At 28.1% G+C, this 16,160-nt stretch overlaps 3 protein-coding genes across 5 annotated transcripts; 1 reads left to right on the top strand and 2 right to left on the bottom strand.

The window, feature by feature from the left end:
* Positions 1–107: 107 nt before the first annotated feature.
* Positions 108–2,886, top strand: mh (DNA-dependent metalloprotease SPRTN). Of its 2 annotated transcripts, XM_034333423.2 has the most exons (6): positions 108–422; positions 508–664; positions 733–893; positions 982–1,090; positions 1,168–1,287; positions 1,364–2,886. In XM_034333423.2, exons 2-6 carry the CDS (start codon positions 566–568, stop codon positions 2,732–2,734), a joined length of 1,860 nt encoding a protein of 619 aa, XP_034189314.2. In that variant the 5' UTR covers positions 108–422; positions 508–565; the 3' UTR covers positions 2,735–2,886. The 2 variants fall into 2 exon arrangements, with proteins under 2 accessions (XP_034189314.2, XP_034189315.2); XM_034333424.2 differs by lacking the exon at positions 108–422 and having other exon boundaries at positions 528–664; positions 712–893.
* Positions 2,887–3,095: 209 nt separating this feature from the next.
* LOC117608379 (uncharacterized) lies at positions 3,096–9,609 on the bottom strand. 2 transcript variants are annotated; one of them, XM_034333419.2, is made up of 22 exons: positions 9,353–9,607; positions 8,853–9,088; positions 8,551–8,796; positions 8,314–8,472; positions 8,057–8,199; positions 7,801–7,948; positions 7,534–7,718; positions 7,140–7,459; positions 6,877–7,052; positions 6,596–6,813; positions 6,309–6,525; positions 6,039–6,240; positions 5,743–5,959; positions 5,510–5,667; positions 5,288–5,430; positions 5,090–5,223; positions 4,871–4,997; positions 4,617–4,799; positions 4,207–4,536; positions 3,872–4,127; positions 3,475–3,754; positions 3,096–3,384 (listed from the first exon to the last, which is right to left on the bottom strand). In XM_034333419.2, the coding sequence occupies exons 1-22, from the start codon at positions 9,363–9,365 to the stop codon at positions 3,213–3,215; spliced, it is 4,263 nt and encodes a 1,420-aa protein (XP_034189310.1). In that variant the 5' UTR covers positions 9,366–9,607; the 3' UTR covers positions 3,096–3,212. The 2 variants fall into 2 exon arrangements, with proteins under 2 accessions (XP_034189310.1, XP_034189311.1); XM_034333420.2 differs by lacking the exon at positions 3,096–3,384 and having other exon boundaries at positions 3,650–3,787; positions 9,353–9,609.
* A 569-nt stretch (positions 9,610–10,178) lies between these two features.
* On the bottom strand, positions 10,179–16,048 carry LOC117608380 (PAX3- and PAX7-binding protein 1). Its single transcript, XM_034333421.2, has 16 exons — positions 15,640–16,048; positions 15,295–15,473; positions 14,584–14,743; positions 14,409–14,508; positions 14,136–14,293; positions 13,981–14,063; positions 13,683–13,882; positions 13,372–13,561; positions 12,224–12,347; positions 11,896–12,084; positions 11,591–11,790; positions 11,337–11,487; positions 11,050–11,245; positions 10,769–10,967; positions 10,572–10,690; positions 10,179–10,364 (listed from the first exon to the last, which is right to left on the bottom strand). Exons 1-16 carry the CDS (start codon positions 15,824–15,826, stop codon positions 10,313–10,315), a joined length of 2,487 nt encoding a protein of 828 aa, XP_034189312.1. The 5' UTR covers positions 15,827–16,048; the 3' UTR covers positions 10,179–10,312.
* Between the last annotated feature and the right edge of the window lie 112 nt (positions 16,049–16,160).

Genomic DNA, 16,160 nt, shown 5'->3' with positions numbered 1-16,160 from the left:
CTCTGCTCACGAGGTGCGCGAAAAATTTAAGAAATATATGATTTCAGATACAAAATTGATCTGATATCCGAAAGAAAGCGCTTTCGCTGGATAAGTGCAGTGCTTTTCAATCCTTGGATTTTCAGCTTTCTTTCTATTTCATCACCTACAGTGATTCTTTAAACTTTAAATAATATATAGACTTCTGACGTTCTGGCAGTTTCAAATATCGTTTACATATCGATATCATATATCGTAATGTCACCATATTTCTAAAGTTCAGTTCACGCGATAGTTGACATACACATGTCAAATTTAAATACTCTAAAATGACAGTTTTACTCTTTCCAAATGTGCTAATTTCAGTTCAATTGTAGACGTTAATTTGAATGTTATTGTTACGTTAAGTAATTTGTTGTGTATAATAATAAAACTTTTTTAAAGTTAGTAGATTTCTTCTTTGCTACATATATATATAAATACATCATTTTTAGATAAAATCTTTTACAATTTGTATATATTTTTCAGCATACAAATAGTGTTGATGGTATATTTTTAAAGAATCATTAGTACCTATTCATAAATTATGATAAAGTCAAAAGATTGTGATTTTGAATTAGCATATAAATTACATCAACAAGAAAATCGTTTTGGATTGACAGAAAATGCAATTTTACCTGCAAATGTAAGTTTATATTATAGTGATTTTTATACAAATTTAATAATATTTAGAAACATTGTATTTACTTTTAGAAAAATGGAGGGAATTATAAGCCCAGAACATTAATTGATCAGACTTTAGAACTAATTGATCCAACTCCTAATATACATACATTATTTGTACAATTTAATGAACGTTTCTTTTGGAATGTTTTACTTCCTGTTGAAGTTAAATGGAGTAGTAGAATGACAAGGTAACTGCTTTACCTTATTCTATGTTAAATAAATTAAAGTAATCATTATTTGTATAATAATTTCATTGTATATTTATTCTTGATATAGCTGTGCTGGTGTATGCAGTTTCCATCCTAGAAATCGACAATGTATAATTGCACTTAGTGCACCATTATTGAAACTTAGACCAAGAAAAGATCTTATTGAAACTTTATTGGTAAGATTCATATAATTATTTGGTAATTAAATATACCTATATATCAATTTTTTTCTAATTCATATATTATATTCTAGCATGAAATGATTCATGGATATTTATTTCTCACAAATAATAACCGTGATAGAGATGGACATGGTCCAGAATTTTGTAAACACATGAACAGAATAAATAAAGAAGCAGGAACAAAAATAACTGTATGTATCTATAATAGAATAAATACTGTAATATAATGTAATGTAATATTAATTTTAAAACTGCTTTTGTGTATAGATATACCATAGCTTTCATGATGAAGTTAGATTATATCAACAACATTGGTGGAGATGCAATGGTCCCTGTCAAAAAAGAGCTCCTTATTTTGGTACTGTACGTAGAGCCATGAATCGTGCACCAGGTCCATCTGATTTTTGGTGGAAAGAACATCAGCAAACTTGTGGTGGTCAGTTTATTAAAATTAAGGAACCAGAGAATTTTAAAGCAAAAGGTTCAAAGAAAGTAACATCTACTCCCAAAAATACTAGTCCAGCAAGCAATATATTTACTTGGCTCACAAAAACTCCTCCACCTAACACTGGACTGAAATCACTACCAGATAATCAAAAGTCATTAGATGAATTCAAAAAACTTGGAAATAACACAAATAATGTTCATGGGTGGGGTACAAGGGGGCCAAATACTGTAAATAATTCACAGAGATCTAATAGTTCTAATACTACTTCAGTTTCTAATATACCTAAATTCTCTTCTTCTGGAGTTCTTGGTGGTTCTAATACGGGAAAAAGTAATCTATTGAACAAGTTTTTTGATACTCATAGATCTAAGACAGGTGCTGTATTTTCAAAAAAAGCAATAGATTTGCCAATTGTCAATCTAACAACAAAAAAATCAAATAATAATAATAATAATCAGTCATCAAAAGAACCAGAAGTAAAATTCGTGGAATGTCCAATATGCGGTACTTTTATATTGAACAATGACATAAATAAGCATGTAGACCAGCATTTAATAGCAAAAGATGAAGAAACAAAAAAGAAAGAAGTTAGTTCACAAGGGAAAATGAATAATTTTTCACTTGTACAAAAAAGAAAAAATGATACCCCTATATTTTCAAATAAACAGCCAAAATTAATTACAGTAGAAAATTCAAGAAAAACTAATTGTCCTGTGTGTAGTAAACCTTTTGAACTTGCAAGTATAAATGAACATCTCGATAAGTGCCTTTTAGAAATAGATGAGCAAGCTAACAATTCAGTTACTAATTTAGATGATACAAACGATAAAAATGAAAGCATAATTTCTATAAGTAGTACATCCAGTACTGGTTCATCTCCAAAGGATTCTCATTTTACCCCAAAACTTATGAAAAATAATGCGACTGAAACTACCTCACACAATTGTTTAGTTTGTAATGCCTATATTCCATCTGGGATGTCGTTAATCGATCACCTAGAAGACTGTATTGGGAATGTTTTTAATGATGATTTATCATTATCCACTGACTGTGATAACGAAGAAATATCAGAAATATCCTCAGAAATATTGATTGATCAGAATGATAAGTATCCCTGCCCTGCTTGTATGCAATTAATATCAAAATCACTTATGAATCAACATTTAGATGTATGCCTTAAAAGTACATAATTATAATTAAAAAAAATTGATACTTTATTTCATTATTTATATTCACTAATAGATATGAGAAACTGTAGAAATATATATAAGTTTTCATGCATTATTTATTTAAACTTGTATTTATGTTCTTATAATTATATACTGCCATTTTATATTATATATGAATTAAATAAATATATTTTGTTTTATAAATCAGTGTTATTGCTACAGACCTATAAAAAGTAAATGACTTATTATATCTGTTCGTTTAAAAATTTTCATCCACTGCATCTTGAAAGAAATACAAGTTATATTAGAAATAATTATAAGTTTATATATATATAAAACAGTTGTATTTTTACAATTTCTATAACAAATTCTCTTATGTTATAGTCGTATAGAAATTAATTAAAAGTAAATACTATTTCTAAATATATACTATATTTCAAATATTCTGATTGTAAATATATCAACACTAGTTGTACAACAGTTTTTTATAAATAAATCATCATAACTTTTCATATAAATTATTAGTATCAAGAGTACGTAACGTACATATACCACAACTGAATTCCAATAAATATGTTGGAAAGAACAGAAGAATTTGTTCTTGTGTCCAATGCATGTATAAATAGAGATTTGGAACTATCAGATCAATAGTAGTATTGTCCAACCTTACCCTGAAATAAAATATCATACAACAATATAATCGAAATATTATGACATACATGTAAAGAAAAACAATTAATAAAAGATACATGAAAACTTACTTTTTAGATCCAAATGAGTGAAACATAAAGCTTTGTGGTAATGGAATATTTATTGAATTATTGTATAATGTTGCTCCAATTTGATTAGGTACAATTCGTACAGTATCTATTTCGTCATATATGTTAACATTAACACCATGCAAGTTATTCTGTACTGTTAATGCATATCTCGGATCTTCGCTATAACATTGACCGAGCAACAAAACTTCACCTTTGTCGCGAAGCGGGAAACTTACATTGTGAATAGTTCTTATAGAGTCTGGTGTCACAATACATGAGCCTAAATTTGGAAGTGATTAAGACAGGTAAGGTACTGTAATCAAATAGAACGAATTCTGCAGGTACAAACGATTAACTACTTTTTCAAAAACTAATTAAAAATGGTATATTAACTTACCAAAAAATGTCTTTAAAATTGATAAATCCATATATTTATGAATTCTGGTTCTGGTTAAAAAATAATCTATAAAATTATAGTTATATTCAATAACTACTTTGTCATTGTTGAGAGATAATTCTCCGGTATCCGATTCTTTTGGAAATACTGCAGTTATAGAAAATTCTTTGGAAACAGGTACTGCACTACTGTTTCCACCAATGAAGTCATAAAAGCCACGCAATTTCCAAGCTAATCGCGTTAAGTATTCTGGTACCTAATTATTGTTAAACAATTAAGAATAATAAGTATATATTTATTTAACAAGTATAAACAAAACATAATCCTTAACTTACATTTTCTTGTTCTGTAATAATTTGATATTTCCTCAAAGTTGATAATTCCCTTGAAGCCTCATAACAGGCATCAGTATACGGTGTAAAACGTTTTCCCTTTGATTGTTTTCGACACTCTTCGTATGGCCATTTTGCTACTTTAGCATCTTCTAATTGTTCCTTACTAATTTCACCAATTAAGTTTAATGTGATTGAAGATCCACTACATTTACCTTTTGCTGAATCAGATAATCCCCAAACAATATTCATTGTGATCCTAGCAGGATCGCTAGGTTTAGTGCTTAGAAAATCCCATTCCCAAGGGATTTCTTTTTCTGCTTCTAAACAAAACTGAATAAAAATAACATATTATTTTGACGGTATTTTTTTTAATCATAGAGTATATCTTTAAACTTTTAGATCGAATTTACCTTTAATACTTTTTCACCTGGTACGATTTTAGTTGCTTTAATTTTAATCATATCAGACATCCAACTGGTAATTTCATAAAGTCCAGCTAAATTCCATTGTTGCAATAATTGAGATGATTCTACATTGCGACGTGTTAAAGATAATATATGATGATTGAGACCTCTGATGTATTCGAATTTTACCTAATGAAACATGTTTAATATATTATTTATACCCTAGATAATTAAAATATACATTGCTCTTATATACTGACTTGAGTACGTGTTGTATCAATTGTACTAATATAAGCAGCTAAACCACAACTACCTTTTGGTGGTATATATGTATAATAGTCCAAAAAATGTAATGCTGTTAAAGCAAATTGCAGAAATGGCCAAATACTGAAACAATTCAGAATTAAAGTATAATTATTAATACCTATAATTTATTGATATTTATAGTAGAGATAAGAATGTATTCATATTTAACTCACTGATAATTATCGCGATGTGAAGAAAATACATCTCGTATTAGTTTTTCCCGAGATATTATATTTTCGCAATCAAAGAGTTTCACATGTATTTGACCCCCTAATTCCGCTAATTCTATTTGAAATAAATCTTTTTCCTATAGAAAAATTTGAATGAATTTTTAATGAAGTTGTTTAAATAAAGTTTCAACTACCATTTACCTTTTGTTTATATGTTGGTGATTTTGTAACTATGTATAATTCGGGACAAGTGGAACAAACTCGATGCAATTTTAACTTAACATTTGAACCTTTTATATTGGTTGATGTTCTAGCATGAGTTGTAATACCCATTTTAAGATGTTCTAGAAAATACATCATTCTTACAACATTATACATAATAGACCCTGTGTTTTAAGAAATATTAAGTAAAATCATTGATACCTCCTGGGGTATCATATGAAATAAAAGGACGATCTTCGAATCCAATTGTAATATTAACTGGAAGATATCCATGAATAGAATGTGCTCTTTCTGCACTATGCCATGTGTCAATTAAAGGATTATAATTTTCTATTAATTCTGTTTTATGAATAGATGTTCTAAAAGTAATAAATTTACAACATGAAATATTACAAGGGAAAAAAAGGTAAAGTTAATAAGTTATTATTTTTTACCGTAATATGACATGGTTATTACGACCGATTGAACCATGAGTAAAATTTCCTCTCATTGAAAATAATGATGTTGTAGTAATTGCAAGTCTAACATTTGCTCCCAAATCTGTGGCCTGTACTGATTCCATTACTAATGGAATATTAATACGTTGATGATTAACATGGAATTCCATGTTTTGATATATATTATATATATTATCAGGTAAGGAAGAAAGATCTATAAAATTTTATGAAAAGTATTATATTAACAACTTTCTAATATTATAGTTCTAAAATAATACAATTTGTGAACTTACATTTAAACCCTTTGATGATATTTGTTTCATTTAAATGAAGGCACAAAACTGTTTTCTCCTGAATACGTGCAATTATTTCTAAATGTACAGGTCCATTTTGCTTCTGATCTAATTTAAATTGTTTTAGTATATCTTTTATTTGAGTTGGACTATCCATATATGTTGATAATGAATGTAAGAGACCTTCAGCTTTGATATATAACTATATAATATTTAAATTATTATTACATAAAAAGTTATAACTAAGTAGCTCTAAAATCAAAAACTTACAGACACATGGTTGATATTAATTCCATTTCCATAAGTATTCACTGTTACATATAAAACCTCAGGTATGTTTGTCAAAGGGTTAGCAATGACAATACCGTGTATCATAGCACCAAATTTTCTATATGTATCTTGATAATCAAATAAATAATTTCCAGTAATTATATACTTATTTTTCATTGGCCGAAGTACTCGAGTAAACTGTGTAGCTATTGTTCCGCTGAAACATAGTTAGATATGAAAGATATTATAATGAAAACAGTATATGTTGCAATTTTATTAATACATACATATGAACATAGCAAGGATGCGTAGTATGTTCCACAGATTTTAAAATAGTATAAAAATAATTATACAAATGTTGATCAAATATACTTTGCATGTACCAATATAATGATATTAATCTATTTGGTGTCGGGCTAGAAATAATGAGTAATGTCAGTGCAGCTACTCTCATTTCTAAGTGTTCAGTTCTATTTATTAAAATTGGCCAATAGACTGGATATATCTATAATAAAAACAAAAAGGTAATGTTTAATAAATTATTAAACTATGTAAATAAAGTACCTACAACATCAGGTCTTAGAGGAGCGGTTGGAAGTGATGCCCATGCAGCAAGTACCCGAAAATGACGTGATTCTGCATTATTACCGCTAGCAATAGGTTCTAAAAATTCAACAACTCTTCCCAATTGTATATTTGCTAATCCTTCCAGCCAGATCATTTTCTTTTCATATTCCTTTGTCTCTATGAATGATTTATTATTATAATGATGATAATAATAATAATTTACATAAAATTGATAATTGATAATTCAAAAGTATTATCACATACCTGTAAATTTATCAAGATACAAGCGTACATAATCATCTAACATTTCATATGGACAATACAATAAACATGTCTTATAAATCAATGTACCATATGTAAGAATGGCAGTATTCTGGACCTCAATAGATATTTTATCTGGCAAATTTAAAAACGTTTGTAGACTGACTAATAATTGAATATCAGGTTTTCGTATGTGAAATGGCAGCTGGGTAAGAAGCTGAATTGCAGACATATCCGAAACTTTTTTATCTTGAATTAATTCTAATATAAATAATGCAGACTCTTTTGTGCCAACTTGTGGAAGAGCTTCAAGAAACATATTTCTAGAATAATGTTAAAAGAATGAAGTAGTACACGGAATATTATATTTGTTTAAATTATTTGAATTGCTGAATACCGTATTGTTTCTTCTTTATAACTTGTTCCTGAAATCTTTGTATATGCTTCACGTAAATCAACGACATTTAGCATCTCAAGATAGTAAAGTAGTACACTGACTGTTGTGTTATGTAAATTACCAGCCTCTGTATCTAAACCAGGATTTTCAAGTCTCTGACTTAATCGATCTAGTAAACTTCCTATCTGTAACGTGAAAATTTTATTATAAGCTATATATTATTTACTTTTTCAATAAATTTATTACAATTATAGAAATGTAACTTACAGATTTTAAAACAGTATTCTTATCAGGAGTACCTCTGCCTTGGGTGAGATCTAATTCTGGAAGTTCATGTTGTAGAACTTTGAAATGTAAGGTTTTAATAGGTATTTTATTTATTGTATCTTTCACCGAAATTAATTTAAAGATTTGTCTGTATACCAAGAAATGAATACAAAAGAAGTGTAAGTGTGATATAAATGATATGAAACCATTTTTCTTAGGAGTATTTTCGTAGGGGTATTTTTTCTTTTTAACATACCTTGTAAAGTGAAATTGTGCTTCTCCAAAACTTTGAAAGGGTTGAACATATATACCTCCAGAAGCATTAACAAATAAAATTTCACTTAAGAGTCCATTTATATTAACTTTATATAATCTTTCACTGGATTTTAATATTGGATTCTAAATATAAATAATTATTTATTTATTTCATTGAACAAAGATTAATAAGATATTTATGTAAAGCATGTCATATTTAATGTTACTTTGATTTGTATGAAAAAAAAAAAAACGTACTTGATCACTATTAGGACACAACATTTTGGGAACATTTGACCATGTATAGTGAGGATGCCCAATACAAGTACGAGGGTCTAAAAATTTCCTTATTAGCCATTCTTTTTCATCTTCCCGATTAGCGACATATTCAATGTTACATTGGCCATAATGGTTTTGCTATAATATAAAGATATTTATAACAATTAAAATATTTTTCATAGTACAAAAATACCTATTACACATAGAGTCACTTACTTCAGTTGAATGAAATGCTGTTTCCTTTTCTAAAGTTGACAAATCTAATTGTAAAATTCCTGCTATACTTCTTTTTATATTTGTGGACCATGCAGATGTAGCTTCTGTGCTAAAGTTTTCAACAAGGCCATTCCTATATGTAACTTGAAATGGTTTCAATAGCTCATCTGCATCATCAGGAATACCTTGATCTTCTTCTTTCATTTCTTCATCACCATTCCACATAGTCATCTTTAATAACTGCAACTATATAAAAATATTAATGCATTATGAAATCATATTTGAATTATTATGAAATATACCTGCATTGTAGCAACATCTTGTTCTGTTTGAATTATAAGTTTTCCATGGAATCCCCATGAAGATGATGCAGTAGCTGGTAACAAAACTCCAGAACTTGAAAGTGCACTATAGGAATAAACGTATTCCTTTCCTGATTGAAATACACTATATGCAACACAATTATTACAAAATAGAAGAAGCACAAATATAGTACTTCCTAATTTGTGCATTAATATTTGTAATACATTATTAGTATCTGTAAAAAGAGTTTAATACATACATAGAATATTTTTCATTTAATAGTTTCTTAAAGTTATTAAATCAATTCATGTTATTTAAATAATGTTTACATTATACAAAACGTTCTAAATACTATAAATATTTATAAACGTTTGTCTTACAATTTCAAATAGCATGTATTGAAATTAAAAGAATTTATCTTAGATGTGCCAACAATAGCAATGCTTATTAATATACCTTATAAGTAATATAGTTATAAATAACAATGCTTATTTTATACCTGTGATTTTCATGGTGTATAATGGTGGCTTAACAAAAGTGAACTGAGTTCATAGAAGTCAAGAGATGACCCTAACTGCCCCTATCTCTGTGACCCATGAACACGTTCTCACCATATGTGTGAGTAAAATTTATCTCCTGTCTAAATTATCTTTAATCATATAAATCAGCCTATTACACTTTCTTTTGTATATTTTTATACAACATACAATTTATACACAGCTTCTCCTTTAAAGAATTACGAATGTTCTTTGGCATTAATTTAAAATAAAATAATATAAAAATTTAATTAATGTTAAATCTTTTCACAGATTTTGATAATATCTATATTAGTAATAATTTTATTCATCATAAAATGTAATAATAAATTGTAACATATTATTCTATAAATATATGTATAATTGTTATTCTATTCTTTTCTTTCTAAAAAATATTTATATTGTGATGATAATGTTAGAAGCTATGGTGGAAACAGAAATATAGATAACAAGACCTCTGACCGTATGATTGTCAGCTTTATCTACCGCATCATTGAAAAAAGGATTTCTAATTTTTTAATGCAACCATAAAAATGTAGTACCAAATTTATAAAATATGTATACGTTATGTAATTTAATAAATAAAATTTATTATGTATAATAAAAATATCACTGATTTTATTTTTCTCAGCTGTAAATATAGGAAAGCTGAACACAATCTGATATTTACATATTTATTTTTACATATCTTTCGTTTATTTACAATTACTATTGGAAAGTGTGCTATATTATCAGAATCTTATTTAATTTATTTCTATACAAAATTACATTTTTATATATTACACATCTAATTGTACTGCAAATTCATCATGTACAAGATCTTTTTCAGTATGTGTATAAAACTATAGATAGGCATATTAATGAATACTATGAAATAAAAATATGATAAAATATTATTACGAAATGCATACATAATTAATACATTACAAAGGTTTAATTATTTTTAAGATGGACTTTGAATATTCCCAGGCTTCGCTGTAAAAATGAATAATTTCATTAAAACACGCGCAAGCTTAAGAATGTAGTTTCTTAACAAATGTAATATATTTTTTATTTATAAATTGATTAATTAAATCATTTTAAAAAAAATTCAAGATATCGATTGTGACATAGTATTGTCTAGTAGTGATATATTTATTCATGGTAGTTGTTCAAAATAAGAAAAAAATTAGGAGTACTTACTTATGTGCCGGATTTGCTTGATCTAATTGTTCGCTAAGTTGTTGAATAAGTGTAGCAAACATTCTCAAATGATCTATTGTTTCACCTTGTAACCATGCTCGTGGAAGTGTACTCATTACCTATTGATTAAACATAGTAAATAATATAACTATTTATATTTAATTTACACAAATGCAAATTAAAAATTATCAACACACCATATTTGCTTTAAATAAAGCATCGGTAGGAGCAGATACTCTGAGACCCGCTAAAAGATATCGGTTTAATAATGAACCAAGGGCTAAATTTTTTAATTGTGTATCTCCAAGAAGACCTTGCCAACTTAATAAATTTCTTAGAAGCTTCACAGCCATTGCAAACTGTCTTTGAAAAAATTGATGTTTTGTATCCAAAACTCTGAGAAACAAAATTAAGAATTACTCTTGATATTATAAAACTATTATTAACAATTCTAATCAAATATACCATGTATACTAACTGTTTCGGGAAAATTGGTATAAATACATCATTTTCAACTGCCGACTTAATTTTATCTAATATAGCATTAAATAATGTTTCTAATGGTTTGCTCGCATCATTTAAATTCGGATAGTCTCTAATCAGGCGATTTACTGTGCCAACAAGACGTAATGTTTGCGATGTGGACATTGGATCCCATATTCTTTCAACTATAGCTGTAAATAAAAAATAAATCAGTAATTTATTAGGCAATTTCTAATTAATTATGAAAAAGTATTTTAATTGCAATGAATAAAATGACCTTACATGTTAATCTAGGTATAACGACTTTCTCCACTGTGAATGGTACTAATCTAACATCTGGATCTTTCTTAAGGGATTCTTCTGTTTCATTATTATCTAATGCATATAAAAGCAATGTATTATACCATTTCGTTCTTTCTATATCAGCACTTTCCTAAAACCAAAGCATAATTTTAAGTTGCTTGTGTAGTTACACGATTAAAAAGTCACATTTAAATAATACAATATGGAAATGACAAATAAAAATAAAAATATACCATAATAGGATTCCATGTCAGCAAGTGCAGTCTAATAATAGGAGAAATAATTTTAGGTATACATAAAGATACATAAGCTTCCATATAAGCATCTCTATCAGTTTCTCTCCATGATTCTAATTTTGAAAGTATCCCCCTTATTGTGCAATATTCGTCCATCACATCGGCAAATATTTCTTTACTTTCATTATCGATTTCGTCTAAAACAAAAGTATAGAAGATTAGAATTAAAATAAATAATAAAAGTATCAAGCTGTAGAAATTTGAAAGATAACACAGAATTACACAGAATATGTTAAAACAACCTTTTGTTTGTTTAAAAGCAAGATTTTGCTGTTCAGTAACTTCATCATCACTTGACATTCCATCGATATGTTTTGGCATTGTAGGAGCTAATTCTCTAGCCCTTCTTCGACGAGCTCTTCTTCCTTCTCTTTCTGTAGCTCGACGAATGCGAGCTTCGACTTCCGGTCCTTTTCGAATAGGTTGCCCTCCTGTTTTTGAAGTGATATATATATTGAAATTGCATTGATTAAGAAAATTGTTATATATCATGTACAAGATTAAACATGAAGTGTTTGTAATTCTATACATATATAAATAATTTATAGAATTAGTATTGAAATAACTGACTTGCAGCTGTTGTAATTTCTTCCGCTTGATCCCTCGTATCTTGTCGTCTTCTTTCCATTAATTCAGTGGCACGTTCACTATAAAGATCTAACCAGCGTTGCTCCAATCCAACGACCAGCGGCAGCTAACAAAAAAGTTTCATATTAACATTCACACAGTGAATTAATTCAATGACGCTGGGAATTACTTTTGTTCCAAAAAATATTTATGTTGATCCTTAATAGTGATTTTATAATTATAAATACATATTTGAATGAAATATTAAACATTTATGATAACTAATGAACAATAAAGATATTCATTTTTAACATTTGCTGGAACTCAATACATAATTCCACAGTCATTGGATATCTTTTGTTCAAAAGGAATTTGAAAACTAATATTAATTTACTTACCGCATTGCATTAATTTATCTTTTTAATAATTATTAGTACTTAAAAGTAAATATTACTACAGAATAAATCGTTCGTTTTATACAGAGAAGATACAGACCCCCGGCAATATAAATATACACAACATATGCTTGATAATTCTTTTTACATTTTGTAATTCTTAGTATGCATTTTTCTTTTTCATAAATTGTAAATACTAAAGTAATGAAATAATGAAAACAGTAATGCTTAATTTTACTATAAATAATTTTAATTCTTAAAACACTTCAATCTATTATCTTTTAATGCTATTATTTATTGTAGAGAAGGAAGGTTACTATATTTTTCCTATGTGCAGTGTAATAAAACGAAGAAATATTAAGTGGAAATTAAAAGCTAGAAAGTAAAACTTATCTAATTATAGGTGATTATAAAAATTATTACCTAAATGAAAACGTTTTACAATAAAACTGTATTTTATTCATTTCTGTTCAATAATATTGTATGTATTAAAAAGAACTGTAAAAAAGAATGAAAATGTTATGTTCCAATATAAAATATCTACAGAAAAATCGATTCTCAAAACAAATTAAGTTAATAAAATACATATCTTTAAGTACCTAAAAAAAAAAAAAGGAATGCTACACAGATATCATTACAAAATTTATTTGGTAAGAAAAATGCATTGCTTCTAATATGGCTGAATAATTGGTACAGCCAAAAATTGCATGGAAAACCCCAGTGCACATAAAAAAACGTGACAGCGTATAAACCCACCTTCTCATCAAGACACTCTACCAAGTCAGTGACATACCCACGCAACTCTTGGTAATATCTGAAGCGGTGTGCAAGCTGCGGTGCACGAAGTTCGGCAACATCCAGTTCTTTCATTGTTTGACCTAATTCTTGTTCTAACCGATCCTGATCTAGTTGATGACGTCGATGTACTTCTTTCGAACTATCCAATCTACAAATTATATTTCACATTTTAATCTCCGGCAATTATAAAAACAAGCAATATTTTAGAACAAAAAGATTTCTAATTTATATCACGCAAATTATTTTAAAATCTTAATAGAATTTATAACCTTGCACGTATTTTATTTACAACTTCCTGAGGAGTAATTGGCACTATTTTTGTTGGATCTGGTGGCTGAATCGTTGGAGGGGGCGGTGGTGCTGGCATCATGACCATTTCTAACGATATTCCACTTCCCATCATCTGATTCACATTCATACCCATTGAATATTGTTGTTGCATCATAGAATCTTGTTGTACTGCTGCAATCTAATTATTTGATAGAAAAGAACATTTAGTGATATAGAACTAAAGATGATTACAAATAAACTGAATTACATAATGTGTGAATAAGATAATGAGATTACCTGTGCTCCTGTCACACCTTTCCTAATTTGTTGAGCTTCCCATTCTTCTTCCTCATTCTCATGTTCACTCTCGTCATCAGAAACTAAAAGAGAAAAAGGTTTATATGGTATTCATTTACTTAAGGAATTCTAAAAATAAAGTGACGAAAACTAACGTTTTAATGGAACTTGTGAAGCAAGAAATGCTTCTCTTCTTTTTTCTTTATCACGCGCTTCGGTATTAACAGTCATGTCGATTCGATCTTGAGAATCGTCGTCATCGCTTCTATCGTGATCTTCTTCTCTAATCAGTCTTGATTTACCCTTATCGTCGCTGCAAATATTAATATACTTATTATATTTTTTCAAAAAACAAAAAAAAAACATTGATGAAATTAATTAATGTTCCAAATCTCAATATTGTAATAATTTTGTTGAAGAAATAGTACCTCTGCTCTTCTATAGGAATATATTCAGTTCCTAATTCTCTTGCCTTTTGTCTGCATTTCCTAGCTGCATGGATCATTGCAGCATCAGGTATACAACCACCTGTGGACATAACATACATAGTTACTTGTTGCAATGTTTCTAAAATATTTAATACTGTATTGTTGTAATACATACTTTCAAGAAGAATCTTCATTGTATCAGCCTTATCTGTATTTCTTCTAAATTTATGACCACGCGGTTCATCATCTTCTTCATCAGATGTATAGTCATCCTTTCCAGCTGCTAGTGCAGCTCGTCCATTCAAGATCAAAGATCCGGTATTTTTGATTTTAACCTAGTAATAAAAATAGTTACTTTGTTTAAGAAAATCCTTCATAAAAAACAATGTTAATAATTCCAATAATAATTTGTAATTGTTAATAGTTTAGTTAATGTTAAATTATATTGAAAAAATGATACATATAATAGCAATGCAAATTTTTTAAGTATTTCTATGATTTATAAAGATACAAAAATAGTATATTATCATATAATACACTTAACAATCTTTTTTAATAAACAGATTTAACTTACTACGTATGCTCATATTTTAATAGCTGTGTATACATGAAATATTGAAAATTTTTACTAAATCCATTATATGTTAATAGAATCACATTCCATATTCAGTACATTACAATACTTCTACAGTTAAAAAAGTAACATAACTTACAAAAATAATAAATGTAATGAAGTTTTATGTACATGCATTGATAAAGATTTCTATCACATTTTTCAATGAATATTAAATGTTGAATATCGTGAAGAAATGAAATCCTGATTTAAGAACAAATGACATAAATCGGAGAAATTCTAATAATAATAAACATCATAGAGATAGCTTACTACTAGATCATCAGTCTTTATTTCTAAATCTTTTTCCTGTTTAATGGACATGTTCGCTTGCTCAGAGTCCACTTGCATTTTCTCTTCACCTTTCTTTTTTTTCCTTTCGTGATCTAGTTGTTTCATCAATTTTTTGCTCCTAGAAGATTTCTTCACTTTAAAGACTTCCCCATCATCCGCTGCAAAATAATAAGTTATTACATCCAATATTATGTTATCTGAAAGCTAATTAATCGTGTTAAAAACATAATATTTCAAGGTAATAAAATACTGAAGTATATTTTCATTTTATAATAACAAATGTATACTTATGTGTACATGTGAACATATACTATACAAAATTACCTTCTTCCAGCTCCTCTCCAAAACTAAGGAGCGTCTGCTTCGGTTTTTCCTTCTTCTTAGTTTTAGATTTAACAGGCTGAGTATCTTCCACTTCCATCCTATTTTCATTATCTTCGTCATCGTCGTTGAACGGTCGACGGCGGATATTTCTCTTCGGTTTATTAAATAATGACATTGTCCTTAACATCAACCAGTCCGGTTAAATAATTCTCATGTACGCTACTATCAGTTTCTTATATGATTAAGAGTAAAAAAATAAATCGAAAATTTCATAGCACAGAATGCAAAATGAAAATTTGTTTAAATATACGTCCTTATAACCATATAATGTATTTTAAACTGGTAAATATGCGACGGTGACCACAAAAACGCGACACCTTTATGAAATTGTAATATGGATTATCCATTGAATAACTATCCATAGACAGATATCCAGGCAGATATCCTAAATTTGAGCCATGAATTGAAACACTTTGTTGTTTAAGTTACTGATTGGCTTGCCTTAATATAACTAGAATAAA

This window comes from Osmia lignaria, chromosome 15, assembly GCF_051020975.1.
Source record: "Osmia lignaria lignaria isolate PbOS001 chromosome 15, iyOsmLign1, whole genome shotgun sequence".
Classification (NCBI taxonomy): Eukaryota; Metazoa; Arthropoda; class Insecta; order Hymenoptera; family Megachilidae; genus Osmia; species Osmia lignaria.
Note: the sequence above shows the minus strand (reverse complement) of the source record. Positions and strands in the feature narration are given on the sequence as shown.